Below are 23219 nucleotides of genomic sequence, written 5' to 3' on the forward strand. Positions count from 1 at the left end.
GAGCATGATAACAGGTCAACGAGACCTAAAGAGAAATCAAAATGCCAAAAGTTAGGCAATGAGTGGGTAAGTATTCTCTTACCCAAGCATGAATTTCCCTGTCACAGGCACTCAGCCAAAGAAAGCCTGTATGATGGATTGACAGCAGCCCAGCTGCTCTAACTTAGAGTTTTTCACATCCCTTTAAAAAAAAAAAATGCTTGAAATTACGAATTAAAGCAAGTATGGTAGAGAACGAACAGCGATAGATTTGGGCTACAGGAGCTTGGTTGGGGTTTAATTGAAAGGGCCGCAGAGGCGATGGCACAGATCACTGTCCAAGTTCTAGAAAAAGTGCATCTCAACCTGGGCGAGCTCAAACTACTGCCAGGGTGAGGGTCAAATGTGCTCCCCCTGCCCTTGAAGACTACCTATGAAAAAACGTTGGGGGGGGGGGAGTCCACATGGATTTTTATCGCCAGTATTTATCTGGCTAAGGGTCAAATGAAACAGACCAGCAGCAATTGCATGATGGGCTTAAAAAACAAGCAGCAACTTGGAGGCACACCCACTCACCCCAATCCTTGACACTTTTGCTCACCTCCATGCTCCCAACTCTTGTCTGTCTGCACCAGCTATTAATATTGGGAAAAGCTTTTTCCAGTCCAGGTTACAGGTGTGGGAACCCTAGTCTGGCACAGGACCACAGTGAAGGGCAGAAGGTTAATCTCATTGGCAGGCGAGCTTGGTACTAAGCTGATGTAGATGGGAGACCACACACGAAAAAAGCAGAGGAGTGAGCATAAACAGCAGAGTCACGGCGATGGAGTGGGGCTTATGGTGGAAAAGGAGGAAATGCAAGCAAGGAGAACTGGATTACTGTAGATCAGTCACAGCCCCTCACTTAAGTATGTGAAAATGAAACATAAGTAGAAGGGCAAAGGACCAATAGGCACTGCAACAAGAGCAGAGTTGGCCCCCTTTTTATTGGCCTCATTCCTGAAAGAGGTCAATGGTAGAGCACATGGAACCAGTCCCAGGTTGAATTCCTGATCTCTCCACTTAAAACGATGTGGGATAGCACAGCTGCAAGAGACCCCTGCCAGAGACCTTGGAGAGCTGCTACCAGCCAGAGTCGGCAGCCCCAAACATAATAGGACAATGAAGAATAGCTTTGGTATAAAGCAGCTTCACAGGAGAACAAAATGCGGTTGAAGTAAACAGCGTCATTATCATGTTCATGGTAAAGGGATCTGACTAGTTCACTAAGAAGCAAAATCAACCAAATGTTCATGGTAAGCTTAGCGACTTCATTCTCAGCAGAAAACAAGCTCAAGTTCTATCTGCTATCCAATCCCTCGGACCACAGATCTATCAAGAACAGCAGGCTTTCAGAAAGGAGCCAATTTTGGCAGTTCTGGTGCATCTACCCATTCCCCTCCTCTGACCAAGCAACTTGTTTGAACAGAAAATTCCCAATTCCAAAAAATATTTATTTATTTTCTTTACAATAGTTGAGGTTAATACTTCTTAATACAACCTTGGCAGGTGTGGCCTGGGCCAGGTCCTTGTGCAAGAGATGTGCAGATTTCCTTACAATACCTTAGCCACCACAGCAAGTGCAGGATCCTTTGGAGATTACTTTGAAGAATCCTGCATTTGCTGCCCACTCTTACCCAGAGGTAATCGAGCAGGGACTCCAGGAGGAGAGAAACTGGGTGAGAATTCACCATAGTCAAAAGGTCCTCTCTAAAGTGGTCGTTCTGAGAAGTTGGGACCACTGACTCCTGCACCCATTTGTAGGCAGAATAATTATGTCCATTATGTTCTGGTTCTAAGAAAATATTACGTTCCTTCTTCATAAGGAAATCTTCGTTACTCTGTAGGAAAGGCTGGGCTCGCAGAGAAGTCAATGGTGGGATAAGAAGTCCCATTGTTCCTGCCAAATGTCCGCAGCTCTGCTAATCGTTTCCTCCTTCAATGAATTTTTCCTCATTTGCTTCTTTCTGTCTGTCCACTAAATGTTTAGCCGGTACGTGTGTCTTCTTCCCCAGCCTCCGTATTGCAAAAGTAACTCCCAAAGAAAGAGAGGCATGAAGGCAGAGAGGTGTGGGTGTGTTGTTTTTTTTAATTAAAGGTCTTCGAAGTGGGTAGATAGTCCTTGACTGCAGCGTAAGAAAAGCCAGATTACAGTACCTTCCTTCAAGTACTTGTTTCTTTTTGACCTGGGAGCAGAGAACGGATCACTGCAATTTCTCGGCTGTGGTTGGCACTGGGTCCCTTTCAACTGCATTTGCAGGATTTCACCACCATATTGGAGAGCTGCTCAACTTTGGGGGTCCGTCCAACGTAGTAGAGGATTGTGAGAGGCTCTAGATCCTGAGGCACGCAGCAAGGGGAGGCGGATGCTTCAGGATTCAGTGTATTGTATAGGCCAAGTACCTGGAAAAGCAACCGGCAAAAACACACGAATCTGTTTAGGCCAAAACACAAATCGCCATTAGGCAGAAAACATGCTTCTCTTCAGTGATCTTAAACTGTGTAGCTTACCACACCCAGCTCCACCGCTAACATATTTAACAGCTTGTTAGGCAATATGGTTATTAATTTGCAGCAGCTGAGTAAAGCCCAGCCTGAAGTAAGAAACACAAGTGCAGCCCTGTAGCCCTCAGACCTCGACTCTGCATTCAAATAAGCAAAGCCTGCTCTTTTAAAAACAAAAATCCCTGGGTGTAACCATCCTATGGCCCTGTTTGAATTTCAAGAAAAACAGCTGAAAAAAATCAACTTGCTTTGGCCAGCATCTCCAGATCATGCTGGATTTAATCCAGTCCCTCTCGGATATCTACATTCTCTCCCAGCTTTTTGAATCCTCTACCAATCCAATGAGGTCTCTCTCTGCTTCATCTCATATATTGCCAGAGAGAGAAAGAGGGAATGCCAGATGAGAGCCCTGGGAGACTCTGACAGATTCTTCCGCCTCCTCCTTAGTCTTGGATCTGAACCACTCTTTGAAACATCTAACCTTAGAGCAGGGCTTCTCCCCAAAGGCTGCTGCTTTTCATGCAAGAGGGGTGTTGGTGATTTATGGGGGAAAGAGTCACCATCTGCTTTTATCCCTACTAAAAATGCCTCTCTAAATACTGAGGAGTCTGCCTTACTGTAAAAGAAGAACAATTTCCCTCAGGCTACAGAAGCCTGCCTAATGCTAACAATGATGGCACACGTTCTAGTCCTCAGCTTCTCCCTAAACCCTCATAAATCATTCCTTTAAGGTTTGAAATGACAAGGGTTGCGGAATCCCCTCTACTGGCTTCTCCATAATGGACACCTCTGACAATTTTTTCACAGCTTCATCGTGCCGCTGGCACACCTGCATATAACTAGAATTTGACTAGTGAAGGGTTCTCTTCCTTTGGGAACAGGAGCCAAAACTTGCCTTCACTCCTAATAAACAGATCCTCTCGCACTGTGTGTGTCTTTCCTTAATTATACTTAAACCTTGCCCTGCCCTGTGGGCTCAGATCAGCTTATGGCAGCTTCATCTAGGTCATGTCTATCCCCATAGGGCTCACAACCTAAGTAATAGCGTTTTATTGAGCTGCATTGGGGAAACTCTCCCGATGCCCTCTCTCCATTATAAAGTCTTGCCCTTTCCACATGCTCTAGGAAATGTCTCCCTTGAGACCATAGCACCATCTGTCAGGCACTGGTTTTCTGTCATTTTAGTCTGAGGTTACGACATAACATCAACTTCCTTTAAAATCTTGATGCTGCCAAGTATATTGCCAGAAATACACTACCACTTCTTCCATAGGGCTCTCTTCTTTTTGGGTCATCGAGGAATGCAGGAAGCTGCCTATGCTGTGCAGATGCCAATGCTGCTTGGCTGAGCAGCTGAAACCAGCCACAAGGGATAACATAGATCTCCTCTACAAAAAGCCATAATCAGGAAATGCTTGCAGTGCTTAGAAATAAGCATCCCTGCAACTGCTCTATGGATTGTAGACTCTCCTATGCCACACAAGTTCAGGGACTTGTACCAGAATCATTGGGGGCGGGGAGTTTGTGGCCTGCACAGGTGAGAGCAAAGCTTAAAATATACAACATCTGACCTATCTCAGAAATCAGGATGGGTTTGGATGGAAGGATCCCACTGACTATTGTACGTCTTGCCCTTCGTTTCCTACTCTGTAGTTCCTACACATCCTGTACATTTGTTATGCATAGGGCTCCTTCCTCTCCTCTATTCCGTTCCCCACCCAAAATATTCCAGCTGGTATAGAAGTACGTTTATGGTAACTTGCATAACTCATCCCATTTCCAATACAGTGCTACCTCTGGTTACGTACTTAATTCGTTCTGGAGGTCCGTTCTTAACTTGAAACTGTTCTTAACCTGAGGTACCACTTTAGCTAATGGGGCCTCCCACTGCTGCTGCGCTGCCGGAGCACGCTTTCTGTTCTCACCCTGAAGCAAAGTTCTTAACCCGGGGTACTATTTCTGGGGTAGTGGAGTCTGTAACCTGAAGCGTCTGTAACCTGAAGCGTCTGTAACCCGAGGTACCACTGTATGAAGAGGACATGAGGAAACATGCCAGAGGCAACCAGGTGTATTGAGCAGCACAAGTACTAGAATTTGACCAGTGAAATTCAATGCATGTGAGAAGAGCAGCCTCAACCAAGACACATCAATGATTATTCCCAAGTTCGCTTCAAAGGCGCATCCATCCTACAGAAAGGCAACTACTGAGGCTGCCATTTGCCAAAGGCCTGAAAGTGAGTACAGAGCTGAGATGGTAGCTGAACCCAGGACTAAATCTAATTCTCACTCCATGTGAAACAGAATCCCTGGTTAAAATACCAATAGCTAGCAAACTACTCCACTCTAAACTTTGAATTACGTTATGAGAAGCCTAAATAGGTACTGATTCTGAGTGTCCACACATTTCCATCAGTCATGCCACACCAACATGAGGCAGATCAAAGTCTTGAGCGTTATAAAACAAGAAAATAAAAAATAGCTCTAAGAATTAGAAAATGTCATTTCTCTATACAGATTTCCTTCACACTCACACCCCTAAGTTCTTCTATTGGTGACTTCTGCAGCTACATGTATTGCTGTGCTTTCCTTTGAAACACATCAGCGAAGCCGGGGGTGGCGGTCTTGTCATCTGGGCAGCCCTGGACCTCCCTACACTCAGCCCAGGCTTGTGACCCAGTGAACTAACACAGCAGTTTGACTTCACCCATGGAGGCACACTCTATTGTCTCTTGAGGCAGGCGGATGCCACCAGTTCCGTGAGCCTCTAGAAACTTTAATAACTATGATTTATTTATTTTTAATTTGGGGGAGACAGATCTCCCAAATTCTAGGTTCCCTGCTAATATTAAGGAGCTGATGTACCGTGCTGTGAGTTGTGTCTGCACTGCGGAGGTATGGGCAAGGTCCAGAGCAGAAGTTGGCGAAGTATCCCTTGGGTTCGTGGACCCATTTCCAGCCCAGGTCTTGCCGAAAGTCAATGTAGAGGCGACGCACACAGCAGTTTTCCTCCATGTTCCTGGAAGAAAAGGGTTTGAAATGGAATCAAGGGCTTTGGAGAAACAGGAACTTCTCCTCTGCACCATAGTTTTCACTTGGTGCTGGAAGCCCAAACAAGCAGTAGGCCAGACTAGTGACCTAGCAAGCTGGATTTGAAATCTACCAGCTGAATGTGGCAGCACAAATTAAGTTTTGCTGCCTGACTGGAATTGGTTAAATTTGTAACTACTCGCCTAACAAGTCCATCAGCAAAAGCTCTGGGCAAGGACTTCCTATTTCACAATGGAGCATCCCCCCCAAAAAAAACATGGCTCTGGGGGGAGGGCCAGGGGAACCACCAAAACAGCACATGGGGGAGGAATGTGGGTCCTTTGATCAGGCGGGCTGAAATGCCGAGAGGAGGCTCAGAAGCGTGTGACCCTGAATTCCTATTTCACTAAAACTGAGGGAAACATTGCAAGCCACTGAGCTCCGCATGTGCAAAGCAGGAAATGCGAAACTCAAAGGCATCCCTCATTGTCAAGCACAATATTTGACTGAACTAGTCATCCCTGCTTTGCATCGGGCTTCCAGAACGTTTCCCCATCACACTGCAAGCATGGAATCAAAACAAAAACTAGCCAATTGCCAGCCTTGCAGCTGCAGAGCAAACCGGCGGAGCCACAGTTAACCCCAGGGGTGAGGTTGAAGGGAAGGAGAGGGATCCATCGCTTACCTAAAGCAGTAATTGGTGTCGAGCGCCCTTTTCTTCCTCTGGCTTCTCAGGGCGGGGCTCCCAAGTCGGTGGGGGGGCAGCATCATCAGGATCAAGTGGGGGTTGTGCAGGTCCTTCTGCTTCTTCAAGCTCCCCAAGTCCCCACGCCCCACGTGGCTGTCCTCACTCTCAATGCCTGGAAGGGGAAGGGGAAGGGCATTAGCAAAACTGCACGGCCACTCTAGAGCTGCAGCGGAAAATGTTGGCATCCATGGAGGATGTTTAACAGGAGGGCAGCTTGGGAAACTCTCCAGCAGCCTGGCCCCTGTGAGGTTCCTCTGTAAGGGCTGCAGCCAGCCTTGCCAGGAGAAACGAGGTTTCCTCTTAGCCTGAAACCAAGTGTTGTGGGTCATTTGCTTTATAATTTGTATACTGGTGGTGGGGCCATTAATATGCTCCTCTTGTTACTGGTTTCAGTCTCAAGAAAGGCCGAGGAAGATTAATGGCTTAAGGAAGATGTCAGATGACTGGAACTGTGCAGCAGAAGGAATATCCAGGATGTGGAGCCTGTGGGTATCGTGGCCACAGCCCAGGGCCCAAAGCCAGGCAGCTGCTAATGTTGAACCTAACTCAGCCGCTGGCTGCCTGTGCCACCTCAGGCAGGATGCCCAAATTCTTCATGCCCACATCATGACAGCTGGAAACTAGAGTCAAACCAAGAACGCAGCAGAACCGAGTTTTCCAGAGAGACTTTAACTTCAGCAATGCATCTGCTTCGCACACCTTTACGCACCAAGATATATATGCAGTGGTGGACCTACATTTTGGGGGCCCTGAAACCTGAATTGTCATGGGGGCCCCTTCACAACCAGCAACCAAGAGGTGGGGGTAACCACTGTTGTCTTCTTCACTGGGGTTGTACCACGACGGATTACCACGCCTTGACAACGTCTGTGTGGCTGACTCTTAAAACATTGGGACTGTTGAAATATATACAAAAAACAAACAACCTAATCCATTTAAGTCATGCGACTCAAATTGGGTCTTACTAGACCTAAATTTTTTAAGGAATGTAGACTACAGTTGCTTTTGGAGCCCCTCCAAAATGAGGGGCCCTAAAGCTTAGGCTTCAGTAGTTTCACAGTAGATCCACCCTTGAATATATCCCTTCACTTTAGCATTCTGTGCCAGTTTCTCTGTCATGGCCTTTCCCCAAAGAGTCCTGGGAACTGTTGTTTGGGGGAGGTGCTTAGAATTCTGTTAAAAGTACCTAGCATCCCTCACAAAACTACAGTTCCCAAGATTCCCCACAGAAAGGAGATTACTATCAAACCCATGCATTTGTGAGGTACGTGTGCCTCCACACTTCTGAGGTAACTCCCTGCCCTCCTATGACAACCCCAACACAGGTTTATTGTTAAGAAACACAGCAAAACCCACACAGAAACAATGTTTTAAAAACACTCCGATGTAGATGGGAAAATGATTCATTTCTCCTGGTGGCCCATTTCGCTGCTTCCCCCTCCAATCTCTCCCCTCTCACCTTTGAACTTGATCTCCAGCACCTCATGCAAGTTCTCCAGGATGTCGCCATTGGACTGGAAGGTGTTACAGGGGCAGTGGATGCTGATCTCCAGCCCCAGGTTAGATTCTGTTTGGAGAGAAAGAATTCATGAGAACTAGCAACTTAACGTCCCTGCAATCCAAACAGTTCTTCAGCAATTCCATTTCCTTTGTCCCACCGATGTTTAATTTCCTTGGAGACAACGGCACTGACATTCTCCTATGTTGCGGAAAACGGAGGTGGAGTTTTACATGCAGCGAATATGGACTTTCTGCCCCAAGTGGCGGCTCATGATGCATTTTCCTATCCTGCTCCATGCTGCACAGTTGAAGTCACCTCAGGTCCTGACATCATCCAGGTTCCTCACCTTTGCTCCCCAACATTGGCTGCCAGTGGCAGGAATAGGAAAATGCACAATGTAATGACATTAAGACATTAAGACTTGTAAAACTACAAGAAAGAAGATTCCACCTAAACATTAGGAAGAACTTCCTGACAGTAAGAGCTGTTCGACAGTGGAATTTGCTGCCAAGGAGTGTGGTGGAGTCTCCTTCTTTGGAGGTCTTTAAGCAGAGGCTTGACAACCATATGTCAGGGGTGCTCTGATGGTGTTTCCTGCTTGGCAGGGGGTTGGACTCGATGGCCCTTGTGGTCTATTCCAACTCTACGATTCTATGATTCTAAGATGCTATGGAGAGAGACTGGGGGCAGGTAAGCAGACCCGGGTTGCTCTTTGGCAGCAATCCCAAAAGCCTTCTAGGGATGGCAGAGAAATTTGATTCTAGCTGCATTCACATGGCAGTTTATTCAATTTTTGCAACTTTCCCCTAACTTTTAAGTTCTGCATTACATCTGAGCTTCCACACCACATAAAAGCCCCTGCTAGAACTATAAGTGGAATATAGTGCAAGTTTAGTGCTCATATCTATATAATTTCCTTCCAGAAAAAAATCAGTCTGCAAATTTTATGGAAATGAGTGCTAAACTTGCACTATATTCCATTATAGTTTTGCCATGTTTCACTATAGTTCCAGAAGTGGTTTTTATATCATGTGAAAGCTCAAATATAATGTAGAAATTAACAGCTAGGGAAGCAACATGAAAATGCAATAAACGACTTTGTGAATGCAGCCTCGGTTTGCATTTAAAGCCGAACCTACTAAATTTGCACTTGCTGAAACAGTACAAAACACAGCTATCCTTCAAAATGCATGCCTCTCCAAATGCAGTTTTCCCAACAAATAATATATGCAAAAGTGCATATACTAGGATAAAGTATGCTTGAAAATACATAAATTAGTGAACATAATGTTCAAAACAGCATTATATTAGACATAATGGCTTTGGGGGAAAGTATGTATTAGGCAAAACTGCATACAAATGTGTGGCTATTAGGAGAAATGGCCACTCAAATGCTAATAGATTTTCATGAGATTTTCATTTTTAAAAATACGTATATGGAGATGTGGAGAACTGAATTTAATATTGGAAAAATGAGAAAGTGATAGAAAGCAACACTTAGCGATCCACCAATCCCTAGCAGTTCCACTTTGATGCTGTTTCAAGTTCCACTGAGATTTTGCATGGTCACGTCCTTTTGAATTTGTATGAGTCCAAGCAGGATTTTCCTGAATTATGTTCATAATAAGTTTTATAGCCAAATCAGAAAACACACAAAAGAGAGGACTCTTGAAACTCAAGGCTCCAGACCTATGATAATTTGGTGGGAGAAATCCCTCAGAATTTATTTCTAAGTAAATATGAACAGCATTAAGCTGCACAACTCTCCTGTCCTTGTGTTTATATAAATGGTTGAGACTAACAAGAAAGCTGCTTTTTGGAATTCTGTACCACAAGTCAGAAATCCCACAAAAACAAAACAACCACAAAACCCTAAATGCTGCAACTGGGATCTTTGTTGGGAACAGTAACACAGGTTTATCCATTTTACATATGTAATTTCGACCTTGAATTTGGCTTGCATTGTCATGGAATTTGAAAGCTCTGGCAAGGGGTGGGGGAAAGAAGCAGTAACCAACATATACTGTGCAAGTGGACATTGCTAGCTGCAGTCAGAGGAATTGTCTAAGGCTCTTGAGGATCAAGCTAGAAGCAGCCATTGGATCTCAGCACCTGTTTAATCTTCCCAGCTGGTGGCAGCTGCTGAATCCCACATCTTGAATTCTATAGCTGCCGGCATTTCTCCTGATATTCTCTGATGAATGCCGAGCCCTGCACCAACTGTTATATTGCACAAGCCACAAAGCCCTGGGTAAGGTACCTGCTGCTTGTATCTCCAAGCGTCACCTACATCAAAAGCTGTGCGACATGCATGCTGCTAGTCAGATTAACAGCTTTGCACTACCAATAGTTCAGTCCCTGGACTCTGGCCAAGAAAAATCTAAGAAGCGTAAAATCGACTTCTCCTCCTAGAATTTATTGCCTGCATACCAGCTTTGACTGGCATCCAGATACGACTGTACCTGCAAGGACAGGCCAACTATGAATCAATATTCTTGCCTCAAGATGCCCTCATGCCCAGCAGCTTCTTGTGCTGAACAGAAGCAAATTTCTTGCCAATTCCTCTAAGACAGTGTAGATATCGACTTGATGCGAGTGCATTTGGGTTCACTATGGGGTGACAGATTCAGTGGCGTAGCGTGGGGGGTGCAGGGGGGGCCGGCCGCACCGGGCGCAACATCTGGGGGGGGGCGCTCGCACTCGCAGCTCTCTGCCCCTACCTGGCTCACTCACTCTCTCTCAGCACTGTCACAGATTTCGCAAAAATTTCGCTATTGTCACACGGATCCTCCTCCTAGCCAATCAGGAAGTGGGATAATCTAGTGGAAGAGACTCGAGTGCTAAAATCCACGGGTTAGGGGGCGCAAATTACTTGCCTTGCCCCGGGTGCTGACAACCCACGCTACGCCACTGGATAGATTTAGCCCAATATCGTAGCTGACCATTGGTGCACCCCCTTACATGAGTTCCACCTTCATAAGGGTGTGTCGGTGCAACACATGTGTGCTCACATGTGTGCATGTAGACTAGAGCATGGCCTCTACATGCTAAATCTGAAAATGGAAGAGTTACAGCGGTGGTGGTACGTCAATGGTGAAGCCTGCCAATGGTGACATCTGACAGGATCTCTGCTTCAGGCTTTTATTTTTTCTAAAATAGTATGTCCCCCAACTTTCCAGAACATTGTTGATTTAAAAACAAAAAAACAAAACAGCCATCATGTCACAAAAACATGGCAGCTACCAGTGAGGGCTTGCATTTTTTTTTAACCCACAGTGCCCTAGAACGACAGAACTTCAAAGGCACGGCATTTTGAGAAAACTAAGATGGGAAATGCAGAGGGGCCATTCGATGGCACTTTGCCAAGACCCCCTCACAACCCTGGCACAGCTCTGAGGGACTTGTGGTACCACTGAATCAGTGGCACTGACTTACTGGCAGTCTCATCCCAGCCACCTGCACCTGCAGTCGGGATACCAGTTGCCCAGGAGACCTTTGGGGCTGGGTTCCCCCACCCACCTGACCTTTCCAACTTTCCTTGGGCTAGTTTGGTCTACCCTCTGTGCAATTTGAGTGAGGCACTGGGGAGCAGTGTCAAGCAACAGAGTTGTCAGTGGCTTGGTGAGAACAGCCACAGAAGCAGCGGGGGACCACTCTCAACTTACAAGTATGGGCCTCCCTCACAAGTTAGTTGCCTTAATTTTCTGTAGCATGGACAGGATTTCTCCCTCTGATTTTGGCCTTTCAGTCTGTTTATCTAAGAACTGGAGCAGGTTAATGAACTACTTGAGAAATGGACAAAATTATCGACTGGCGAACTCTCTGGACAGCACTATTACTTAGGGTGATGGAAATCCAGTGAAGTGCTTTGCTCAAAAGCATACTTCCCTCAGAGAAGTTAATTACTCATATATCTGAAGCTGCTGGGAAATCTGTCAGAATGCTTACATCCTCACAAAATAGAATGAACCGATGACAGTTATTACTGGTTAAATTTAGACTCTTTTGTTTAGATTACAGATGCTGTAGTCACTGAGTGAGCATAATGAATCAAAATGGTGATTTCCATGTCTGAATGGCTTGTAGAGCTGTTGGACTAGAACTGGAAAAACTCAGGTTCAAATGCCCACTCAGCCACCAAGTCAATAGTTAACCTTCAGCTGACTATTCCCTCTCAATCTAACTTACCTCACAGGGATAAAGAAGAAAGATGTGAGGATAAAGAAGGAAGTTTATGGTACCCAGAGCCCCTTAGAGGAGTGGGAAGGTCAAAATAAATATGACTGGGTGCCACAGATATCATGTCAAGCGCAATGCCTTTCTCTGAGGTCAATATCCTCTTTTTAGCTCTCCCTATTTTGATTCGTATTCCCTTTCCTTGATTAATTGCAAATATGTACTGTATTACTTGTTATAATTTACATTACTTATTATTTGAGATATTTATATACCGCTAAACTTCACAAAGCCATTTACATCAAATTATTATTAAATTGGTTAAACCACAGAGCCTAGGACTTGCTGATCAGAAGGTTGGCGGTTCGAATCCCTGCGACAGGGTGAGCTCCTGTTGCTCGGTCCCTGCTCCTGCCAACCTAGCAGTTCGAAAGCACATCAAAGTGCAAGTAGATAAATAGGGACCGCTCCAGCGGGAAGGTAAACGGCATTTCCGTGCGCTGCTCTGGTTCGCCAGAAGCGGCTTAGTCATGCTGGCCACATGACCCGGAAGCTGTCCAGGGACAAACGCCTGCTCCCTCGGCCTATAGAGCGAGATGAGCGCCGCAACCCCAGAGTCGGTCACGACTGGACCTAATGATCAGGGGTCCCTTTACCTTTACCTTTTTATTATTAAATTAACAATAATAACTATACAACAAAAACAAAAAATGGGAAATAAATCTTGTCTGAAAGCTTATTTCTTCTGCAGCTTGCTTCCCCCTCGGGGCAAAATATAACATCTTGCCTTCATTTTGTTGGGGGAGACAGACAGAGGGTCAGGAAACTCAAAAATAAAAATGGACAGTGGAAACAGTTTAAACATTGTGCTGTGAATGGCAAGTAGTTCACTCTCGGTGACGAGTTATTGACGGACATGTCTGCGTGACCACCTGATCCAGACAAAGAGGATCCCTGGACCTCCTTCCTGCTGCACTCACCTCTATGCAAAAGCCATTCTCGCACTGTGTCCGTGACATCGAAGGACAGCCACTCAGGGGAGCCGCGCGTCATCACATTCCGGCCACTGAGGTAGCGCTGCTTTGCAATGTGCTCATCAGGCTTCAGGATCTGCATGGGGAGGAGGCACGCAAGACCCCATGCTCAGTTCAGCAACAACAGCAAGTGTGTCTTGCCAAACTAGAACGGATTCTCCATACAAACTCTCCATACAAACATTTGCACGCTTCCTGTGTGTTACCGATTTGCTGGGTATGATGGCGCTGAAGCCCAAGAACGCATCAAAATAGTTGCTGCTCAATGCAGAGGAGAATCCCTTCAAGTTCTGTACATGCTTTAGACAGGAAGAAGTGAAAATATACAGGAGAACACACGAGGATTGGCCGGGGGTGATGACATGCAACAAGGAGGCCAGTCAGAAACTGAAGGCTGATCTGCTGCGCAACAGCTAGGCAAGCGGCAGCTAATCGGATGGAAAACTGCTGGAAAATTCCACATGTGCTGCCTCCTTGCGCATGGGCCAGCTGGTCCTGTGCCACTGCTTACAGGATTCTGCTTCCAGCATGTCACCACAAATACTGGGAAAGCAATGCTGGCAAAGAAGGTACGAAAGGGCCAACTATACATTGTGCAGGCAACTCCCCATTTATGCGAGGGCTACATTCCAGGATGATGGGAACTGTAGTCCAAAAACAGCTGGAGACCCAAGTTTGGGAAACCCTGAGTTCTAATGTATGTAAGGAAATAATGGAGCATTGGAACATATACAATGTTCCAATGCTCTATTATTTCTTTAAATACATCAGGCTATTCCCTGAAGTACAGCAGTGTTTGCTTTAAATGCAGGAGTTAAATCAGATGTAGAAAACAAATGGGAAAATGGGAGGAGGATGGAGAGATCATTTACAAAACGCTCCCCTAATGCTACAGCTTTGCACATTTCTTCCCCTCCCACGTTTCTTCTTTGGGTGCAGAATATTGTAACACCATTAAGAGAAATAACATTAAATGGTGTTTAATAACAGAGGATCGCAGTGTTAGCGTTTATGTTTTGGGGGGAGACGGGGCGGCAACTAGGCACTTCACTCTGCCCCAGCATTAACCTTGCTCACCTGAAAGAGTTCAATACGCTGCTCTGTGCGTTTTGAACTGAGGTTTGGCACTCGCAGGACTCGAAACTCAGCCCGGAAGAGGTTGGTGCTGTTCTTCTCTGCCGAAGACACGTTGAAACGGAACAGGTTGGAAGTTACGCCTTTGGGGCAGTAAGTCAGTTCATCTAAGAGAAAAAGAAGGAACCGAAATAACCTATTAGCCAGGATGGTCCACAATCCAACAGATGAGAGGATCTCAAGCTCATAAATTCAGCACTTGGTGACAGCGTTATTAATAGCTGAGACAGGGTCTAGCTGCGCCTTGATTCTTCTCCCTAAACTGTAGACACTTGCATAGGAGAAAAATCCCCATTGCTTCCAGCATTGTCATGGTAGACAGTCATTTTGCCATGCTGGCCTGAAGGAATCAGCGGTAGCTGATGCCAGGGGAGGAGACCTACTGCTGGTGGAGCCAATGACAGGCAGAGCCAACTAATTCTCATTTTATTACCACCCCCTTGCCTGCTGGTTCTGCCTGGGCAAGACGGAGACTGAGCAGGAGGAAACTGACAGCCAGGGCCAGTAGGCAAATGGGGGCAGGCTGCGTTTGGTGGCACAGTGCCCTGCTCACTCTAAAGGACCAGCCTCCGCTGCAAGGAATAAACCATGGGTAGGCAAACTAAGGCCCGGGGGCCGGAAATGGCCCAATCGCCTTCTAAATCCGGCCCGCGGACAGTCTGGGAATCAGCACGTTTTTACATGAGTAGAATGTGTCCTTTTATTTAAAATGCATCTCTGGGTTATTTGTGGGGCCTGCCTGGTGTTTTTACATGAGTAAATTGTGTGCTTTGATTTAAAATGCATCTCTGGGTTCTTTCTGGGGCATAGAAATTCGTTCATTTTTCATTTTTTTCCCCAAAATATAGTCCGGCCCCCCACAAGGTCTGAGGGACAGTGAACTGGCCCCTGCTGAAAAAGTTTGCTGACCCCTGTAAACCAACAAACCATGTGTTAACTTCAAGAACTTCGCTGAATTACAATGCACTGAATTACAAGGGCTCAATAAAACGTATCATTTCGCCCATAGCTATGTTCCTGGCAGTAGCTCAGGGGTATGGATGATCTCAGTGTCTCATGGAAGAATCACTTGGATACACGTCACAAAGGCGAGGTGAATGCACCATCACAGTCTCCAATAGGCACTTGACCACCCAAGTTCACTACCAAACCGGAAGAGGAAACAGGGACACCCAATAAGAAGACAGTGGTTTCTACAGGCTTGGGGGATTCCCTAGGTATGCGCGAATATATATAGTTGTACATATGGCACAGGATCGCCATTACTTTGGAAATGCAAATCTTTCACACTCTTACATGTTTACAGCCACGAACCCTGTTGCAGAACCAATAAAGCCACAGCAAACATGCTTAGGGCATCAAGTGTGAAATGGTCCCATGTAGTCACCAAGTCACAGGTAGTGAGGAAGGGAGCTGTGGCTTCTACTGAGCTGCTGTTCCTGTAAGTGGATTAACAATTCTCGGCATCAAGGAACAAAGAAGCCCTGTGTCCCAAGCACACAACAGTGACTACTAAAACACTGGTTGCATTTTAGTTTTCTCTTTCTCTTCTATACTGCACATTCGTTTCTTTAAACCCATTCCATTCCCAATGCTCGGGACAAGCAACAATTGTAAAACTTATAATGGATAGATGTTTACATGCATAGGAAAGCAGGAGTGAAAAACCTGGAGGTTTTTTTTTTTTGGGGGGGGGGTAATCTGTCAAGGACCACATGCTGGTGGGAGACAAGGCTGTGGGCAGGATCAGAGCCAAAAGTGGGTGGGGAAACTCCTTCCCTCCCTCCCACCTTCCCTCCTCTCCCTCTCTCATTCCTGCCCATCCAGCTTCTGGGGGATGGCTAGATTGTTTGCAAACAGCCACATGAATTTGGGCAGAGGCTAAAGGCTGCTGGCTGCCTGTTCCTGTAGTAAAAGATGGCCAGTTGCACCCTGGTCACCAAACTCAGACTAGAATATAGACCAGGGGAAGGCTGGGCGGAGTCCTTAGTTCACACAATATACAGAGGCGGCTTCCCCAGAGGGAGACAGCTGTGGTGTTCTCAGCTGCTTTTGACAAGCATGCCTGGCCCTTTGGGAAGCCTGCCACGCTGGGGCTAAACATGGACCGCAGCCACCCGTTCTCTCTTTGCGCTGCACTACTGTCCCAGGGATGAAATGCTGGAGAGGCAGGGCGTGTTTGTGTGCATGTGTAGGGAACTTCCTCTTTTATCACCATCTGGAACGAGGGTGTGAGGCTGCTCCTAAAATATCGGGTCTGCTTTCCTATCAGAGCTTAAGCTCTCCTCCTCCTGCTATCTCACTTCCCCTGCTGGACCGAAGTCCTGGAACAGGACAAATACTTGCGAGGTATCTGGTGGATGGTTTGGAGCCAGAACAGTTTCCTGTGTGTGTAAGCTCAGATTTGCCTGTATCAATCCTGAAACCCTCCATGGAATAAGGCTCTCCCCGCTTCCTGAGGGAGAAAGACGGGGAGGAGATTGGCTCTGGCTCCGCATTCATTCTGAATCACCACCTGGCAGAGGGACAGAGCCATGGGAAAGTTGAACATCAGCCACTTCTCTTTTTTTAAGACATGGGACCAAATCCGTTGCTCAGGCAAGTGGCTGGAGCACCACAGATTTCTGCAAGGCAGATCCCTGCTAAATTTCATCCCCATCTTCCTCGCTGTGATCTAAGTTCAGCGGCGTCTCTTGGGATGAAGACAACTTGGTCCCAAAGGACCAACAGAGGAGACGCCTTTGCCCATGGAGTCTGTGGCTCAGCTGTTATCACTGTATTGTGGAGATACACAGTTACAGACTGAGCACATACCTGCCCAGTAGGCTAAAGCCATTCTGCCAGAGCAACCCAGTTCCACCTGGCGGCACCTCTCTACCAGCTTCTTCTGAGTCTCGCCACCCCTTCCACCTTTGTCTTGGCCTGTGCTTTCTCTCTCTACACCCAAGTACACTGCCCTAGCATTTTGAATAGGCTCACCTTGGGCCAACCACCTTTCCATGTCTCACTTTGACTAATCTGCTTCCTCCTTTCCTCTGGGTAGCACTCTCCACTGGCTTTAATCTACATGAGCATCAGCACAGCTGTACGGCAGGGAGAAGCCCAGCAGCTGCCATGTTTCCTCTCGCAGCAAGTGAGGGGGGCATATCTATTACAAAAGGATCTTGACAACCTCGCCTCCATTTCCCCAGCTTCTTCGTAGTGATTTATGGGTTCCAACTTCCTATTTATGGCGAGGCTAACTTTAATCAAGAGCATCTTGGGGCAATGGCATGGTCCTTCTGCATCAGATGTGTGGAGCCAGTGGACATCCAGATCTTGATGGGTTACAATCCTCTCATCGCCCCAAGTACTGGCCATGCTGCTTGGTGTGATGGGAGCTGGAATCCAACAGGATCTGCCGGGTCATAGGCTCCCATTCACCATAAATGTAGATCCATTATTAATGGGTATTGACACCTCTCTTTCCCTCATCCATTTAGATGAGTTATTCTGACTTTAAAAAAAAATCATTACATTAATCATGTAACTTTTATGCAGGGATTTGGTCAAATGAATATTAGGAACCATTCACTTCCACAAATGAATCTAGCTGCATTGGCACCTTAATACCTTATTCCAGCATGAAACAACAAGACTGGTTCACATGTTGTTGTTGTTGTTTGCAGTCGTTATACCCAAATACTTGTGGGAATGTAATGTGCGAATACGTTACTGTATATTTCTGAATGACTTCCCTACCAGTATGAAGGTAGATAGAACAGAGGAGACACTATGTGCCCCTGCAATAGATCACATTTCAAGCAGTTACCTCTAAAGTTTCCATTCGGTTTTGCGCACAAGGATTTCCCTCGACCCATTCACAACAGCTATATGTTCCCAAATTGTTTTCAGAAGAATCATTCAGAGAACTGATCCTGAAACTGGAGTGTGCAAATTGGCTCTGGGCTTGGAATTTACATCACCAAGAAGAGTCAGGACCCACTGAGCTAAATACAGAAGTGGGTTAATGGAGCGAGAAGGGCCTGCCGAAATCTCCTTCACAGCTGGCGGGAAAGTTGCCGCTTCCTAACATTTTGTTCAGGACATTGTAGTTTGGTTGCTTTCAACGGCTGGATCTTCCCCAAGTCTTCTGTTTCCCCTACCTCATGTAATCTGGCTCTGTACACAAACAGAATAACAGAACCAGGTTTTAAATCACCAGGGTTGGTTTGCTTTCATAGGAGAAACAGAGAGCGCTGAGATGAGTTTTACCCTCTTGTCAGATGTTGAAAGCATTTTGGGGTCCTGACGGCTCTTCCCTGGAGAGTCGATGTGGAGCAGCTGGATCAACTGTCAGGGTGTTTAAGATGTGTGCTTCCACCTACTGCCTGCTCTACCAGTGTATTTGAAAATAATGTTGAAGATTACAAAACTCCAGCCAGTCTCCAGCGACCCTTCTAAAGGAAACCAAACCTGGGTAGGCGCTGCCCCTCTGGAACTTCTCACTGTTCTGGGAAGCTGGGCAAGAATAACAACACAGATGATGGTTGGCTGTCATCGCAGCGCTGGCATTGCAACAGCAGCGCTAAGAAAAGCTGATACCTCCTGACGTGACTCCACATCTGCATAGGCTCAGCCTCTAGGGCTCCACATTGCCACCCCTCCGTGTGAGAAGACACAGATGCACAACATCTGCTTAGCATCTGCATCTTTGTGGTGCCTCCTCAGCACCTTCCTTTTCCCTGCCACTGATAAAGAGGATCTGGCTGCTCTGCTGTGCTTCCTTCCTGTTAGTAGTTCAGCGACCATCTCCTCTGCATCGGGAAGAGGCTGCCCTGTTACTCCAGCTTTTTCCACCTCCTTTTCCTCATCCTCCACGCTTCCCCTCGGCTTGCTCTCTGGGCTGCCCCCAGTTCTTCTTAGACTCCATTTGGAGACTTGGGGTAGCATCCAACCAAAAAAGATCCTACTTCTTCACCACCACATGCCCTCAACACAGGGAGAGGAGAGGTGGGGGAATTTAGTTTCTGCAGTCAAAAGTCCATGCACTAGCCTGCATCTATTTTGCTGGATGCTGGCTTTGGTTCCCCTCTTGAAAAGGAAAGTGTGTAGGTTCACATGGAAGTGGCTCCTCACATGGTTTGGCCACTTCCACCATGCTAACACAAACCCTCTTTGTTGGGGTGGGGATAGCGCTGGCTGGCAAAGCTGGGATTGCCCAAACTGTGTGGGGAGCCACTTTGTAAAAATGGTTTCCCGCCTGGAAAGACATCCACACCATTTTGTTTTTGTGCAAAGCTCCTGCGTTACTCAGGTCATGCGACCACAGTGGTGTGTGTTGGGGCGGTGGACGGAGTGGATCTGAGCCAAAGGGCTTCAGTGGCTGAACAATTTCCCCTTACATTCCCCTTACGGCTGCAAATCCAAGTGTGGGTTGAAGAGTTGTGGCTATGCCTGATCATGCCCACTCCGCTTCGCCACATGCCAAACATAACCCAAATCCACTCAACTCGGCTTACCTCACGATGCCTAGTGTTCATGTATGCGTGCATGTACCCCACAAGGAAGGACTCTTGCCCAGTATTTGTGGTGACCGCTACTCACATATGGAACATTTTAATGTATCTGCTCAGCCCTTCAAGGATACGTTTGGCTTCCAAGCCTCATAACGCCTTTTCTCTCCCAATCCTGAAGTACGTCCCTCCCCGCTCTCCCTCTCAGTCTCTCTTTTCCCACTTCCCTCCACCCCTCCTACTTTAGTTTTCTAGACATTGGCTCGGTTTCCTGTTCGTTGGCTGGATTTGGGGCTGATGTTATTCCAAGACACTGAGAGCTGGCTCAGCTCTGGCTTGCCCTGGTGCCAACGCTGCTCAGGATTCTTCACCTGCTGGGAGGGGGCAGTTCCACAGCAAGTGCCTGCCTTCCATAGCTCAGGGTTTCAAAGCAAGTTAGCCTTCTGCCAGCCTCTTCCTGGGGTGCATTTACTCAGTTGCAAGGCTCGCTTTCTTCAATGGGACTTGCTCCCAAAGTGTGCACAACATCGGAGCCTGCCTCTGAGCCACATTTCCACAGCTCCTCCAACCTCTTCACATTGATCAACATCCTGAAAGATACTCCTGCCATCCTCCTCCGGTTGCTGCTGCCTTCGGCACCCCTCCCTCAACAGCACTTGGCCACATCCTTCTTCCCACCCCCAAACCGCTCTGCTGTAATTCAAGAGCCCACGAGGACACCTAATGGCAGCAAAAGGAAACATGGCTTTTGCCAGGATCTCACAGCCCCCAGATGATTGGAAAACCTGCCTATGCACTCAAAGCGTTTGCCAAGATTCCAGGCCCAGTTTTGAAAAGTGTTTACTGCGGGTGCAAAAATCATGGATACATATGAACAAAAGTCAATGTACAGAGAGCGCACAGCTTACATGTAAACCGGCCAGACCCACACTTCCGTACATCTGCCACAAATTCACAGCCAGATGCATTTCATTCTCTCACTCAAATGCTTCCCCCCACTTCAACCTGGACACACAAACATTCCTTCCTGACTCATGGCTGCTTAGGATATACGGGTGCATCCAAAACATACACTGGCAACACGCACAAGTCTTTGCAAAGACAGACAGTGCATCTAATGCTAGATTAGCTGAATAGCCGATATGCGTGCAAGGATACTACTTGCAACAGCACATCTGCCTTGGCATACACTCACAGCACATGCACTGCAGTCAGTGGTGCAATGGGCAGTTGTTGCCAACCACTTGGTTGGACAGGATTCTGCATCCCAGAGAAAAGGCATTTCAGCTGCCAAGGCACCGCCTTCCTGATTTCAGCAGCTCAGGCAGAGAAATTCTCTCCATCCCTGCAACCTGGAATTCCCAGGCATTTATGAGAATCAGAATAATCCAGGGAACCAAGCCTTGGGTCTTCAAACCTGGGTTCAAGTCCCAGTTTACCCATGTAACCGTACCACTCTGCCTCAACTTTCCATCCCTACAATGGACTTAAGAGTAACCCAAGTCAGATGTGCTCTCCCAATCCTCTCCCCACCATGGAGCTTTTAGTTGCATAGAAACATCTCTTCCAAGCTACCTGGGCAGCCTCTGAGGATCTGATTTAGGCATCACCCCCCCCCCCCCCAACAAAAGCCCTTTCGGGGACAGGGTTCGGGACTTACTGTGCTCCGGGAAGCCCTGGATCATGTCAAACTTGTGGATCTCCTTGGCGTAGTACTCAGACTCGGTGTGGTCCTGGGAGCAGCTCTCCTCCTTCTCCTCCTCCATCTCCTCCAGGAGCTCCCGGGTGCTGTTATACAGAGCCAGGATCTGGTAGGGCACGTGGCTCGGCCCCACAGTCTCCGGGGGGCTGGTGAGGCGCAACTTGCTCAGGATCTGGCCCCGGATGGCCTCCACCCTCTTCTTCTTGATGTGCTCCAGGTCCAGCGTCGTGCAGGAGGACAGCGACAGGCTGACGGTGGCCAAGCTCAGCAGCGAGAGGAGCAGCAGAGCCCTGTGCAAGTGCATCTTCAGGCGCGGTGACGGCAGGGAGCGGGGAGAGGAGGAGGAGGAGGAAGCGGCAGCAGCGGCGGCGGCGGCGGGACGCCCCCTCGGCGGAGAGCGCGCGCGCGCAAAAGGGCGCCGCCGACGAGGCGGATCCTGCAGGCTGGCGGCGCTCGGCGAGAAGGTGCATGAAGGAGCTCCCCGGCCGCGGGAGCGAGGGGGGACTTCTAGGAAGAAGCGCGGGCGGCACTAGAGCAACAGGAGCGGGAGGAGGAGGAGGGAGCGGATCGGCGCCTCGCCCTGCCGGGGTCCCTCTCCATGAGTCCGAAGGCGCACAGCGGCCGTCGAGGGGGCTCCAACCGCCGCGCCCGCGCGCCCCCGCTGCTCCCCGGGCTCACAATTACGCGGCGCTGCGCGGCTCCGGAGCCAGGAGCCCTGGAGGCGCAGCCGGGAGCGCACGTGTCGGGCGGGCCCGGGAGCGCACTTGCGGCGGCCGGCGCGCCCCGCTCATGCCTCCCGCTTGGTCGCCATTCCCCCGGCAGGCGGGCCGAAGCGGAGGCGCTTCACGAGCTGCGCCTCGGCTTCATTGGCGGCGTCGAGGGAGGGAGAGAGCGAGCGAGCGAGCGCCGTCACGGGAGACCCGCGGGCGCTGGCTGGGCTGGTTGCCGGCCGCCTGCCTGCCTGCGTCTCTCTCCGCCGCCTCCAGGTGCCAGGCGGCCGTCTCCTTCCCCGTAGTCCGCCTCGCCCCTCCTCCCCACGGCTCCTCTCGAGCTCGACGGGGCTCCCCGGCGCCGAGCCCCCTTCACGTCTCTCTCTCTCACTCTCGCGCCCCCTGTCCCGCCGCCTCCTCCTCCTCCTCCTCTTCCTTTGCGCTCCCTCACAACACACACTGCCTCTCTCTGCTCCTCTCGCCTGAAATTTTATACCTCCCTCCCATGACGTCTCTGGGACGGGCGAAGGGGGAGCGAGCGAGGGAGCGAAGGAGCTCTCCCAGCCCAGCCTGCGCGTCCAGCACAGTTCTAATGTGTTAAACAGGCGCGTCCTGTGGAAAGGCCCGCGGGGGGGGGGGATACATGCACACAGGCACATTGACGCCCACGTCCTGCGCTGATTTAGGGTGGGGGTGCTTGTCTCTCCAGGCCCTGTTTCTCGCGCATCTGCGGTTCCGGGGAAGTGGGGGGGGGGGGGCATCACAAGTTTTCTCCTGTATGCTGCCAACTCCCCCCCCCCCAACCCACCCCCGAATGAAAGGTTGGCCAGAGAATTCCGCTTCTGACCGCGTGCGCGCGGATTCATGGATCCAGACCAAGCACCCGATGGTGGCCGCCCCCGATGGGAGCCTCCATCCCACGCATTCGGGGGCGGGGGAGAAAGCGTCCACAATTCTGCCCGGGTCGTTGCCAGCAGATAGGGTTTAAAGGATGTGTGAATGGTGATCCGAAACACAGCTGCACAGTTTTACAGGATTGGGGTTGGTGGCGCAAGAAGTCCCACTGGTTCAAACGGAATTGATTTCTTGGTGCGCTGCTGAGGACCGCAGCCTTGCTCGCAAGGAAACTTGACGGAAACTAATGGGATGGTTGTAGAATAGATGGGTTG

The 23219-nt window shown here is 48.6% G+C and overlaps 1 protein-coding gene and 1 long non-coding RNA gene across 2 annotated transcripts in view; both read right to left on the reverse strand.

Moving 5' to 3' along the window:
* Positions 1-23219, reverse strand: part of LOC310681474 — a 360526-nt gene that overhangs the window by 121813 nt on the left and 215494 nt on the right. The gene's annotated exons all lie outside the window — the stretch shown is intronic.
* TGFB3 (transforming growth factor beta 3) lies at positions 1452-21848 on the reverse strand. The gene is given in 8 exon segments (XM_083426702.1): positions 1452-2421; positions 5386-5539; positions 6236-6410; positions 7758-7865; positions 12956-13085; positions 14087-14250; positions 21299-21737; positions 21739-21848. Coding segments are annotated over 8 exon segments (1401 nt in total). The 5' UTR covers positions 21811-21848; the 3' UTR covers positions 1452-2262.

The sequence above is a fragment of the Podarcis tiliguerta genome, assembly GCF_965153285.1.
Source record: "Podarcis tiliguerta genome assembly, chromosome: 1".
Classification (NCBI taxonomy): domain Eukaryota; kingdom Metazoa; phylum Chordata; class Lepidosauria; order Squamata; family Lacertidae; genus Podarcis; species Podarcis tiliguerta.